Genomic DNA, 14,678 nt, shown 5'->3' with positions numbered 1-14,678 from the left:
TCCTTATTACACTAGAGCCGAACAGTTATTATATTCATCAATTCAAGCCTATAATCTATGAGACAATAATTTACTGAGTGTCTAGTGGAAATTGTTTTAAGACAAAAACATACAGGTTGAAGAAATACAGCAACAGCACAGTTCAAACTTAAAGCAGACTGTCCCAAAGGCACATGCCACCAAGGACAAGGATACCGACGGTTCTAATGTTACTCCTCTGACTTCACTGTTCTCAATCTGCTTCAAATTCTCTCATTCTTTCCTGCCAACACTGATTCTCTTTCTGTGTCCCAGCAGGCCGAGCCTGGGTAGGTGAGTGAAGGATAGGGACGCCAATGGGAGTTATGGCTCAAAGCAAAACTATAGTGGTAGCTGAGAACCGGGTTTCAGCATCATTCTTGGCTTCATTTTATTCGCAACCTAGCCATGGTTTATAAACCTTTATCACGTGCCACCAGATCTATATCTGTGGCCCTTTCTCATCTCTATACGGATTTCTGGGGAGCTGGACCTCTCCAAGTTCCTGGGCCAGCTGGTTCCACAACAGTTCAGCCCATAGGAACCAGTGGATAGATTCAGGACAGCAGAGCATGGGGAAAGCCATCTTGTTTCTACTCCTCTCCTCCTCCCTGGGGCCTATACCTGCTCCTGCTGGGCCAGCTCCATTGAGAGATTCCCCCAGGCTTCTAGCTTCAGATTCCAACAGTCAGTAGCACCATGGCCTCCTCTCATGTTCCTACAGCCCAGGCAGAGAAACAATTTTCTGATTTATTCCATGTTGTTCTCTCTTAATTAAAGATCTAGTCCTGCAGCTCCTATGTAGCGAATTCCAGAAAATAAATCTTTGTTGGTATAAACATTGGAAGCAGTTCTAGATTTGACTGAAAACCTCTTACAGATACAGTTTAGTTTATGCTGTTAGCGCATTCTACATCTAGTTATGAATTTACTTAAATTCTAATGTGAAACCAGTGTACTGATACAAACAAATCTCTACAATCAATAAGACCAGATGGGGTGAGAGTCAGCCCAGGCCGAGAGGAACCACGAGTTCATTCCACATATCCCGTGTGGGTGTCAGGAACCCAGGCAGTGGAGCCATTCCTGTTGTCTTCCAGGAAGCTGCAGTCAGGAGTCGGCGGTGGCCATCACACTCAGGTTCCCCAAAATGGGACACAGGCATCCTAAATGCTCAGCATTTGCTGAATTACTTTGGTTTATAACTGAGAATAAACATTTACAGGATAAGAGTTGAGCAGAAAGGGATACAGGTTTCATACACTGGGAGATTCTATCTAAATTGCTGTGGATGGAAGCCTCCCCTGAGGTTTATCCCCAGAAGCCAGAAGACAACTGCGCTTCGTCACGCCTAAGCAAGGGCCCATCCAGACCTCTGCTTGTGTTAGGTGAAGAAAGAGTTCTCTTTCTATCTGACACAGATCCTTCATTTGCATCTTTTTTATTATGAGTTTAAATATCATTTTGTGCACTTCAGAGGTACCTTTTCACCTTATCCAACCATTTTTTTCTGTTTTTAACTTACAGCATGTATTTTTACCTGAAGAAAAATCAGCTCCTTAACTCACAAAATTTGCAAGTATTTCTCCCCTTTAACATGTATCTTTCAAAAGTGGGTTTGCCACTTCCGCCACTGGGAAACCTGATGACAACAGGGACCCTCTTTCATGTCTGATTTCCTGTTAGACTTTAAAAGCCCAGTCCTGCTCTCAAAGTATAGACGACATTTAGTATTGCCTATTATTTCCTTTAATACTGTAACAGTTTATTTAATGCTTATTCTTTTTGTCTGAATCAACACAGAATTTGAGTTAAAAGTGTAAATTCTGGACCCGGTGTGGTGATCTAGTGGCTAAAGACCTCGCCTTGAACATGCCGGGATCCCAAATGGACGCTGGTTCTAATCCCGGCAGCTCCACTTCCCATCCAGCTCCCTGCTTGTGGCCTGGGAAAGCAGTCAAAGATGGCCCAAAGCCTTGGGACACTGCACGCGCGTGGGGGCCCTGGAGGAAGTTCCTGGCTCCTGGCTTCGGATCAGCGCAGCACTGGCCATTGGGGTCACTTGGGGAGTGAATCATCGGACAGAAGATTTTCCTCTCTGTGTCTCCTCCTCTCTATATATCTGACTTTGTAATGAAAATAAATCTTTTAATAAAGTGTAAATCCAAGAAATAACTCACTGATACTTTTTTTTAATTTGGGGGGATTCTAGGTAACAGAATGAGCTTGTAACATTAGCTGTATGAGTGACCCCGGAGGGAACCACTGCATTCACAAACCTCTGCAAGGTGTCAGTTCTCAAATAACACCAGCTGAGTTAATCATCACATAATAATTCTGTGGAACCACATGACAGAAACAACCTCTGGACATACACCCCACACACAAGCTAGATCTCCTAGCCATGTCAAATTTTCCTTTAAAAAAAAAAAAAAACATGAGGCTGGGACCAGTGTCTTTGCTGTGGGAGGTCGAGCCTCAGTTTGGGATGCTGGTATCCAACCTCGGAGAACAAACTGAATCCATACTAATGGCCCTGGGAAAGCAGCAGATGACGACACAATGACTTGGGCCCCTAGAACCCGTGGAAGAGACAGGGTCAGCTCTAGCACTGCTCACTGTGGGAACCTGGGAAGTGAACCAACAGAGGCAAGATCTCTCTAGCCCTTTCCACCATTCTGTTCTCTAAATTAATAAATAAACCCTTTTTTGAAAAATGAAACAATAAACAACTGACGCATAAACAAAAAAAAAGTAAGCATTTTTATGCCAGCCACTTTTAAACGTCCACACAATGGGGACTTTAAAAAGTCCATAGAAAAGTGAAATTGAAACCCAAGTGTACTTTGGTGCGAAGAAAAAAAAATGTTGGTACCTATGCACAGCTTTCCCACAGTATGCATTTTTCACATACACTGAGAAGAGCCTCTGACAACTCCAGTGCCTTGCACACTCCCAGTGTTATGCTTATCTGTCTACAGAACACCATCATGATTTCAAAGTGAAAAATCTAAGCCACTGAACAAGGGGCACCATGCTCTCTGGTCCTGGTCACTGCAACCACTATTTCTCCTTGCTGCCGATGAATCTACCACTCTAGGCACCTTCTGCATATGGAATCACACAGCATGTGCTTCTTCATATGGCTATCAGAGCTCAGCCACTCTGAGGGACATCAGAACAAGCCTCTTCAAGACTAAACAAACTTCTCCTGTTCTGCTACGTTTTGTCATGCACTCACAGATACAAATTTGAATGGATTTCAAACTCATGCATGCACTATTAATATAGTAGGAAACCTAAACTGTCTGTGTTAAAGCTACTATAATTGTACAGCAGCACATTTAGGGGGCATTTGCTATCTTATTTTCTGCTATTGAGCAAAGCATGTCCATAAACATATTGTGAACAAGATTATGAATAAATCTTTATTTTAAGATCTCTATGGAAAATATGTGTAAACTAAATGGCAAACAAGTGGTAGGAAAGCAAAAGTGGTTCATGGGACCAGGTGTAACCACTGAGAATAGTAGGCACTATACCAAACTGGTGCTAGTTTTCTTGCTTCCTAAATATGCTCTAAACATATTAAATATGGGTCAAGGAAAACATTCTGTTGATCACTTCGTAGTCAGTTATTTCCTACAAAACCTACTCTCTCAGTTTATAATCACTCTACCAGGGTACTTCGAAAATTCAATGGAAAACAGAACTAGAAGATAAGTTTACAGTGCTGCAAAAAAAAAAAGCCTTGGAAATTGAGCGGTTTTTCACAGTAAATAATTTCGATAAACATGCATGCATGGATCTTGAAAATTTTTGTGCCAAACTAAAAGTCTAATTCCCACAAACATTCTGAAGGACCTTTACATGTAAATTTTTTTCCTGTACTTTTGACATCAATTATTGCTGGCTTAAGGTTGTTCAGTAAGCAATGAAAAGATCATGAATCCTAAAACCAGATATACACAAATGATACCCTGACAAGGTGCCCTTTAAAGAAATTAAATAAATAAGTAAACTAAAAACAAAATCTCAAAAAGCAAAAACCCTAGAGTGTTGAGGGAATTAGGGAAATGTGAAGAGGATTTATGAATCACCCTATATTTCTCTCATAATACAGGGGAGAAGTATTATGATGAACATAATGCCTTCTATGGAGAAACCTCCTGAGCTTTCAAGCCACGCGCTCCGCAGATTTTTCCACTCAAGATTTATCCTTCCGCCACGTAAAGCTACCTCCTGCTCACTCCCTATAATTTCTTCAAAATTGACATTCTAGCTGTGTTGTTTCACTGACTTATGCTCATGTCAAATGGTATATCCTACAAGCATCTTGTAGGATTTCAGCAACAATGAAGTGAGCAGCACAGAATGGCCTTGGCGTCACTCACACTAGATCTAGCAAAGGCGAATGCAAGTAGGAAAAATAAAGGTGTACAAAACACTGTAGAGCCGGGCCTGGCTCTAAAGCACAGTAACTAAAGTCCTCACCTCGTATGCACTGGGATCCCATATGGGAACCAGTTTGTATCTGTTCACTCTATTTCCCTTCCAGCTCCCTGCTTGTGGCCTGGGAAAACAGTAGAGGATGGTCCAAGCCTTGGGACCCTGCACCCATGTGGGAGACCAGGAAGAAGCTCCTGGCTCCTGGCTCAGCTCCAGCTGTTGCAGCCACTTGGCATTGAACCAGCAGATGGAAGAAACTTCTCTGTCTCTCCTCTCTGTAAGTCTGACTTTCCAAAAACAATAGTTTTGAAAAAGTGCTATAGAGCAAGGTTGCTTGATATACTGTGGAGCTGGACATAGGACAGTGCAACTAGCAGAGTCTAAATGGCAGAATGGCCCTCTGAGAACCTAACTACCACACAAGATCATTTGTAAATATCAAGTGACTTTGCTGATAGAGGTTAAACTAACCACTACAGCACAGATCCAAGAATATTCCAGTATCTTCATCAGCAAAGCAACCCCTTGGTATTGTTTCGCCAGTCTCAGAAATGACAATTAGTTCCTAAAGTCGGTCATCAAATCCAAGCCCTTCCTCACTTCTCCCAAGCTGTGGTCCTGGGTGATTCTATCTATTCTACAATCTACGATCTTCTGTTTTCCAAGGGAATTCTTACATTGAAATGAAGTGCTGATTAAAATGTACTTAAAACATACATGTAAAAAAAACATCATTTTGCTTTACTCTTCTTTGACTTCCTACTGTCACCAAAAGTTTCTACAGATAAGAGTCAGTTAAAATAAAACATAAAAGGAAGGGGGTAAAAAACCAGGTCTGAAACAGTACTACCTAATTAAAGGGCGTACTTAGTAACCATCATGGAGTACCAGGCAGGACATGCACACATACACACATGAATCTACACACACACACACACACAAACACACACACACACACTCACATGAGTGGATGTGCAATCTAGAGTAATTCATGTGTCCTGAGTAATGCCAGGAAGTAGCAGCCAGTGAGCTCTTGTGATGGAACTGTAGAATGAGGAAATTTAGTTGTGTGCACACACCCTCAGGATCAGGGGCTGGACCCACGGCAGGGCAGTGTGGAGGAGCTCAGACTCCGTCCTTCAACTGCTCGCAGGACAATTTTTTCTGCCTTAGTAGCCAAGAAATTTCATTGTTCATTTGGCATATTTTAAGCTGTTCCCAGCTAAGTTCCACTTTCACGCCATCAATATTCTTCTGAAGGGCCCATTAGCTATGAAAAATAGTAATTAGTTAAGCAATGTACATTATCCATAACAAACTTAACTGGCCTTTATGAAGTATCATAATAAGCATGTTCACACTCCACCGAATTAATGTTCACAGTACGTCTCTTAAGAACTACCATCACCCACATTTTATAGATGGTGAAAGTGAACTTTGGAGTGTAAGAGTCACAAAGGTACCAGGTGGAAACTACTAACAGAACAGAGATTGCCATAAATCTATCACAAAGTATACACACCACTGTACAGCACTCACACATATGCATGTGTCACAAAATTCTCAGGAAATATCTGTCATGATCATAGAAAACTGGAAACAAAAACAATAAAGCAATAAATTAGCTTGCTTCCTTGTAATCACAAACATTCTAAGCAATTAGGTAAGATCCTTGATGTTTTCTGACACAAGCCACACACATTCCTCTTTCCGTCCCTCTTGTACCTGGTTTTTCAAAGGTCCAAGGAAGCCGAGGTTTTCTGCCATCCGCTGAGCCTGGCTGTCCTTTATTCCTTCAAAAATGTCAATTTGTTCCTAGGAGAAAGCAATCAAGTGAATGAAATTTAGAATAGTCCAGTGAGAAGATTTACAACCTCCAAAGAAAATGCTTAGTGTTTATTTGCAAATGAGTAATTAATTAGAGTGTGGCACCTTTCCAGAGATCTCTGAGCAGGGCCATTGTGCCGGCTGCCCATAGGGTATGTTTTAATTAGCAGGCCATCCATGAAACAGCCCTTCCAAAAACTATATAATTCTTCAAGGTGGCAAGCCGACAAGACAATCTGATAGCAGGTTTCACTTTTAATTACTATGCAGATGGCACTGATGAATATTTAGTCAGTTAATTTTTATGACATTGTGGAAAGTTTCCAAAAGAAGACTTTTCTGCCTAATATTGCTGTTAGGTTTAGAGCTTGTTATACATAGGTTAAATATTATCCTATAAATTAGAGTCTGCTGCTGCTGATAATTATTAATATAACAATCTCTCAAAAAGATGTAACATTCACACATTATTTCATGCATTCTGACATTTGCTTAACAGAATGGCTTGATTAAGGAATATTAATTTTGAAAATAGCAGGGTATTATTGGTAAACCATTTTGCAAAGTGTTAATTTTGACTTCCAAGATAGTTTATGTGAACATGTAGCACTGTAAAAGTATATTAAAATCTAATTACCAGCATATGAGCACATTATCCAATGAAACAAGAAATAACATTTACTCTCAAAAAAAGGTAAAATCATTAAAAAAAAAAAAAAAAGAGGAGGAGGTGGAGGAAATAGGAAGGGCTGAGTGTTTGACAAAGGTGTTAAAATGTCACTTGGGACGCCACATCCCCTGTCAGAGCGTCTGGGATTAAGTCCTGTTCCAGATTCTCATGGATTCTGATGCTAGTTTTCTGTGCAGTGTGGAAGGGACCCAGATTAAGTTCCTAGCTCCTAGCTTTAGCCTGGTCCAGACCTGGCTGTTGGAGGCATCAGGGAAGTGATACAGCAAGTGGGCAGGGTTTCTCTTCGCATTTCAAATAAATACAACCAACAGGTTTTTTTAAATATTAAAGTATGAAATGGTCCTGCTGTAAATCTTTTATGTTATCTTGACACTGAGAATCTCTGTAAGCAAAATGGAATTGTAAGATTTTAACAGCTTCCCCACAAACCCCTTATTCTTGAAGTGGGAAGCACTTTACATACATCCCCTCATACAAGTTATATTCAGTTCTATCTTCATTTTGCCCACTTAAAAAAATAAGGCTTAGAGACACATTCAGACTCTTGGGAGAGAATTTTTGGACCACACTTTCACCTGGACACCCAGTAAGAAAAGGGACTCAACTTCTCCATACAATTTCAGATCTACTGCTCCCAGCCTCCAACGCTGCATCACATGAGTTTCTATTCTAACAAATTTATCAACACAGGCTTCTCACAAATCCCAATATACCTTAAAGATAAGTTCTGGATTCGAAGCAGCCACCTCTTCAATGTCAACACCTCCCTGTGGACTGCCCACCAGCACAGGGCCATTGCATGATCTGTCCATCAGAATAGCCAGGTAGGTTTCTCTGGAAATGTCCAAGGCTTCGGCAACCATCACCTACCACAGCAATTGGAAAAACAAATTAATTCACCATCGAGCTGAATTCTACTTGCTAAACTACACTAACTTGCCATACAAATAAAATGCCTTCCCTGTCAGGCTCCTATAACCCATCCAGTTCGCATGCTGAGATTTCAGAGTTTGGCTCTCCTGGTATACAATGCCTGTTCCCAGATCTTAATTGATCCAGTAAACTCATTAAATCATAGGCAGTGTTTGCCTTAAGGAACCTCTCACTTAAATCTTCATTTTCTTTCTCTTCGAGAAACCCTGTCATGTAAGAAAAACTCCAGGGAAACAAGTGTTCATTTAATTTGTGATTTTAACAGTACATAAAAACTAGGATTTGGACTTCCCTAAGATTCCACTGATGGGGAACGAAGTTTGCCTGCCAAAGAAGGCTTCTTTTACAGTAAGTCTGATGCTTCCTATGTTGACACACTGCTGTCTCCAAGATCAGTGTATTTTATTTCATTTGGCATTTTCTTTTAATTTATAAACATAATAGTTGCCTATTTGAAGATTTAAATGATAACAAAAGTATATGAACGAAAAAGAAAAGCCTTTTATTTCCATCCACAGTTCATAAACATTCTTGGGGCCCTAGCATTCCCGGTGCCTGTGAGCTCACCTTGACTGGAACGTTTGTGATCCTCAGAATGGGGCACAGCACATGCTCCTCTGGGAGAATGTGGTCACAGCCAAGACCATGACTCGGGCGAAGGGCACATGACAAGCACCCTTTTTACCCTCACTGCCTCAGCCAGGGGTCCTTATACTGTGCACAACTACAAGTGTGTGAAGCAACTGCACGAGGACAAACCAGAGCTACCTCTCAGTCCACTTTATATGTACCTGTGAACACCATCATACGCATCTTTAAGCACCATGGTGGCAGAATCAGCACACATTCTACAGTGCTTTTCTTCCACCATTCTTAACATTACAACTTGGAACACCTTCCTGAAATTCTTGCTTTGTGTTTTGGATACTAACTACACTTTGAAGTGCTAACTACACAGTAGACACAGGTCACAGACATTTATACAGACTTCAATTTCTCTTAAATGTTACATCCAAAAGCACAGTTGTGGCAGCCAAATGAGAATGGGTTCAAGTCTCTGATCCAGTTCTAACTGAGCTCCCTGCCAATGAGCCTAGGAAAGTGGAACATGGCTAACGTGCTTACGCCTCTGCACACATGTACAAGACTGGATGAAGCCCCAGGCTCAGGGTATTGGCCTGGTCCAGCCTCAGTAGTCACGGCCATTTTGGAGAGTGAATCAGTGGATGGAAGATCTCACTGTCTTCCTCACTGTCACTCAAATAAATAATTTTTAAATGCTACTTAGTAATTGCACATGTGTGTGTGTGTGTGTGTGTGTGTGTGTACGCATGTGTGGGCAAACACCTTCATTTTTTATTTGTATCCCCAAAGATAAGGAAGTTAGAGGTAAAGTGGCTAGGTTTGTGCCTAATTAAATAATAGTTAGGTAAGTACAGATGCTCTTAAGACAGGGAGTGTGCCAACATGCAGACAACATCCCCATAAGTAGAGAGGAGCAGAATAAAATCATACCTACTGCTATTACTAAAAGTAATTCATCAAAACATTTCATGCAGAGTTATGGGATTAAAAAGCATTAGACTTCATCTACTCAACTGCCACCAAAATGCTATTTTAGGTCACATGAAATGGACTGAATAGATACTAATCTAAAAGTTATATTGTAATTAGTATAGCATTCTTCAAATTTTATTAATTTTATCATCACTTAAAAATAAGATACAGAGCCTTGCACTTTGGTGTGGCAGTAAATCCACTCTCTGTGATTCCAGCATCTCATAAGGAATGCTGTTCAAACTTCAGAAGGTGGCTACAGTGCTGGAGCTCCTTTACCCACATGAGAGCCCAGGCAGAGGTTCCTGTCTCCTGGCTTCAGTCTGGCCGAACTCTGGCTGTTGCAGTCATTTGGGGGACTGAACCAGCAGAATGGAGATATATTCTCTCTCTCTCTCTCTCTCTCTCTCTCTCGCTCACTTTCTGTTGTCCTTCTCCTCAGCCTCCTGCTCCTTCACCTTTTTCTTTGTAACTCTACCTTTCAGGTAAATAAAATAAGACTTTAAAAAACAACACAATGGTGTTTATATTGATTCTTTTAACACAAATGGAAAATCAGAAGCATACAAGAACTATTTTGTAGTATGCACTGCTAGAATCATAAAACATTCCTGATTTCAAGTTGGTTGTCTTCCCCACAAGGCAGGTCAAAGAAGGTCAACTGTCCCCAGCTACCTAACTCTCCAGTCAGTTTTTAGGAGCTTAAAAAAAAAATACGGTAATGCTAAAAATTTCTGACTATTGCCCCAATACAATGGTTCAGTGGCTAACTCCTCACTTTGCATGTGCTGAAATCCCATACTGGTGCTAGTTCGTGTCCATGCTGCTCCACTTTCCTTCCAGCTCCTTGCCGATGGCCTGGGAAACAGTAGAGGATGGCCCAAAGCCTTGGGACCCTGCACCCACATGGGAGACCCGGAAGAACCTCCTGGCTTCTGGCTTCAGATCAGCTCAACTCTGGCAATTGTAGCTATCTGGGGAGTGAACCAGACAATAGAAGATCTTTCTCTCTGTAAATCTGCCTTTCCAATAAAAATAAATAAATCTTAAAAAAAAAACAACACCAGATTTTCTGATTGAAGAGAATGACACTATCTACAGCAAAAATACGTGGCTCTCTTCTCTCATTGCCAAATAAAGCAACAATCTGTCATTTATAGAAATAACATAACCACTGTCCCCTTGCTAATACTTAGTCTGGTGATTGGCGGGTCATTCTAAGAAGCCACACAACATTACAACTTTTGAGTTTAAGTGTCACTTAAGAGTCCTATTCTCAGTCTTTTGAAACGCTGACAGGTGTGCTCTGCCATCCACATCTTGTTTGTAAAGAGCAGGTGACACTTCACATAGTTCCTGCTTGGCAGAAACAATATATTACTCATTATGAAAACGTCCCCCGAAAAAGAAAGACTATCAAGTAACAATTCCAGAAATTTCATACACAGGTCAGTTTGGATACAGTATGAGCAATCTGTATGTGACCCACATAATCACAGAATTTTAGAAACACCCCAAGAGAAATCTAAAGGAATTCTACATATTCTGACCTCCACTGCCCAAAATACATTTCAAAAGAGCATCCCTTCAATCTATGTTACACCAACCATGCATCTTTTTGTGAATTGTGCCAGCAGAGAAAGCTATTAAATGTTTTTTATCTGATCACACAATCTATGTATTATCTTTAAACTGTGCTACTCAAATTATGGTCTACAGATGACTGACAGGGAAAAAAACTAAAACAGGACTGTGAAGAAAGAAGAAAAGAAGTTGACTTGATATCTGTATTTAACATAGAGCATTCCTGGTTCTACATCGCAGGCCACGTTGAAGAACCCAGCTCAGAATCCCTGTTATTATCCTAAGCACACAACACACTGGCACAGAATTAGAAAACACTCAAAGTGTAAAACTACATTGTGTGTTTAAATAGCTTCTCAAAGGAACTGAAAAACCAAAAAATTCTATAATCCAGGACTTCTGAGAACATGAAGGAAATACTTCCTGCCATTCCCTCCTGCTGGCTACAAATAAACCCAGCCACGAGATACACAGAAAACTTAAGATAACTCTGAAAGTCACACAGAAGACAGCAGAGGAGCTTGGGAATTTGAGATCCAAGGACGGAGATGACAGTGAGGCCTTTGGTGTTTGCTTTTGGATTCGCAAGTCTCAGACTTGATGCTGGCAAAGCAGACAACACAAATACAGCCACGAACCTGGATACGGACATTTGTAGGCAGACGTAGTTTCATTCAAAACCAAACATTCAGAAAGCATCAACAAGTCTCATGCCTCATTCAAAAGGGAAAACAAAATGGATCACAGATTTAAGTCTAAAACATAAAATATTTAGGGAGAAAAAGGAAAAAGTGTTGCTATTTGGGCCTAAAAAAAAAAAAAATCTACTCAGCTCTAAGACCAAAAGCACAAACCCTTAAGTATCAATATACTGAACTTCATCAAAAATACTTTTTCCGGGACAATGTTAGAAAGATGAATGTTTAAGTTATATCATGAGAGAAAATATTTCTCCAAGCACACATCCTACAATGGATTAGCATTTAGATAACTCAAAACTCAACAGTGACAAGGTGAACAAGGGCAAAAAGCACCATTTGCAGTCCATTTGTACTTCCCTAACAAAACACTGGAGAATGGATATTTATAAGAAAAAATTTGCTTCTTCACACTTTTGGGGTCTGAGGAGTACGAGTTCAAGGAGCTTACTCTGTGCCTGGTGAAGGCCTTCCGGTTGCATCCTCCCATGACAGAAGGACACAAAGTCCTGAACCTGCTCCCTCCAGCCCTTACCAGACACTAACCCACCCCATAAACATACCATCTCTTCATGCCAGTGCAAGGGGAAATTGCAAGTTTCAATGTGAACTTTGGAGGAGATGTTCAAACCATAACAGATATAAGCAATTCCCCAAAGAGAACACACAGATGACAAACAAGCAGGTGAGAAATTAGTGAACAAACAGTATAACTAGGACAACAAAAACACAAATATTGGTACCTATTTGTAAGAATAGCTAAAGCATGTATAAAAACCATTAATACCAATAGATACTGACTAGGCTACAAAGAACCTCCATTACTCATACTGGCTCGTGGCAATGTGAAATAGGACAGTCACTCCAGAAAACACTTCTCAGCTTCTTAAAAAATCATAGTCCCATCATGTAAAACAAAAATTATGCCTAAAATGAAGACTTAACAAGCAAATGCACCAGGATCCCATGTGAGCACCTCTTCTAATCCCAGAGGCTCCACTTCCCATCCAGCTCCCTGCTTGTGGCCTGGGAAGGCAGTCGAGGACGGCCCAAAGTTTTGGGACCCTGCACCCAGGTGGGAGACCTGGAGGAAGTTCCTGACTCCTGGTTTCGGATCAGTGCAGCACCGGCCATTGTGGTCACTTGGGGAGTGAATCACTGGACGGAGGACTTTTCTCTCTATCTTCCTCTCTGTATATCTGACTATGCAATAAAAATATATAAATCTTAAAAAAAAACAACATAGTAGTGTCTTAACTAATATGTCTTGCATGCATTTCCAATGTTTTTGCTTGGTTCTATCAAGATACATGGTAAGTCCAAAAAGAACTTTAATCCCTCATTCCACCTTGGCTCCTGAACAATGTCACCTCTGATCACTCCAAGAAAAGACGCAATCGACAGGGAAAATTCCGAGACTCAGAAAGCTGACAAGAAGCTGCTACTGTTATTGAGATCTTCATGGACACTGCACATCTTAAAAATGAAAGATGTGGTCACCACGGTGCCTGCAGACTTGACTACATATGAGAGCATTCAGTATAATCACTGCGACAACATCTGCAAAATACACCAAACACCCATCATTCAAAAACTGATTAACCATTAATTATGATGTATTCTCACTCACTGTACACCACGTCCCCATCCAATCAGAAGAGACAGAATCAGAAATACCGATATGGCAAGCTGTCCAAAATTCCTGTAGGATACTTTAGAACGCTGATGGAGAGCTACACACTGAGGCTCGCACCACTTATTGGACACTTGCACCACTTACTCTAGTGCTTGATTTCCAGTCATGGTTATGCTCCCAATGCGACCTTACTCTAATGCAGACCCTGCGATGCAGTAGACTATACCCAAGTGGTTGGGTGTCTGCCACTGATGTGGGAGACCTAAATTTGGGGTCAGTCACCTTGGCTTTTACTCTGGCTCAGCCCTGACTCTTGTGAGTAGTTGGAGAATAAACTAGTGCATGGGTGCTCTAACCTTGGTCTATTTTTGTTTCAAATAAATAGAGAAAAAAAGAAACAAAAGAAAGAGAAGCTCAGGCCTAGTGCCATGGCTCAATGGCTAAATCCTTGTGTTGCAAGTGCGGGGATCCCATATGGGCACCGGTTCCAATGCCAATTGCTCCAATTCCCTTCCAGCTGCCTGATGATGGCCTGGGAAAGCAGTAGAAGATGGCCCAAAGCCTTGGGACCCTGCACCCAGGTGGGAGACTTAAAAGGGACTCCTGTCTCCTAGTTTCAGATCAGCTCAGCTCTGGCCATTGCAGCCATCTGGGGAGTGAACCAGCAGGTGGAAGGTCTTTCTGTCTCGCCTTCTTGCAGTAAATCTGATCTGTCTTTCCTATAAAAATAAATAATCCTTTAGATTTAAAAAAAAAGGAAAGTTCATAGAAACAGAGAATAAAATAATTTAATTGGATGCAAAAAACATGAAATTCTTTATAACTCTTCCATAACACACATTTTCTATGAACATCTTAGAGACCCACCACACACAGTATATTAATGTCATATAAATGTGGCAAGATATAATTTATACACAAAAAGTATAAGCCCAGAATTTGGCAATTATTTCTGAGTGGTGAGAATACAAGGAATTTTTAATTTGTAATTTATATATTTCTGTACAACTGGAATTTTCTACATACTAATCCCTTCTGCAACCAGAAAAAAAAAGTACTTAAATATAAATCATTTAAGTGGATTTCTGGCAATGACTCAATTTACAAGAATACACTTATTTTTGGTATTTTAGGAACTTATCTCCAAACTAATTTTGTACAGAATTCTATTACTACACAGTATGAATCTGCTTTGTATGTGTATTTTTATATGCTTTTAAAATGTGTCACATTTTTTAATCTAAAATTCCTTGTTCTCACATACAAGATATTCCTACCAATAAAA

At 40.6% G+C, this 14,678-nt stretch overlaps 1 protein-coding gene across 1 annotated transcript in view; it reads right to left on the bottom strand.

Moving 5' to 3' along the window:
* SUCLG2 (succinate-CoA ligase GDP-forming subunit beta) overlaps nucleotides 1–14,678 on the bottom strand; it is a 255,673-nt gene that overhangs the window by 107,411 nt on the left and 133,584 nt on the right. Inside the window, exons 5-6 of the mRNA XM_004581600.4 lie at nucleotides 7,699–7,851; nucleotides 6,193–6,282 (exon numbers count right to left, since the gene is read on the bottom strand). Coding sequence (XP_004581657.2) covers nucleotides 6,193–6,282; nucleotides 7,699–7,851 — 243 coding nt within the window. The remainder of the gene's footprint in view (nucleotides 1–6,192; nucleotides 6,283–7,698; nucleotides 7,852–14,678) is intronic.

The sequence above is a fragment of the Ochotona princeps genome, chromosome 21, assembly GCF_030435755.1.
Source record: "Ochotona princeps isolate mOchPri1 chromosome 21, mOchPri1.hap1, whole genome shotgun sequence".
In the NCBI taxonomy this organism is placed as follows: Eukaryota; Metazoa; Chordata; class Mammalia; order Lagomorpha; family Ochotonidae; genus Ochotona; species Ochotona princeps.
This window is presented reverse-complemented; position numbering and strand designations above follow the sequence as displayed.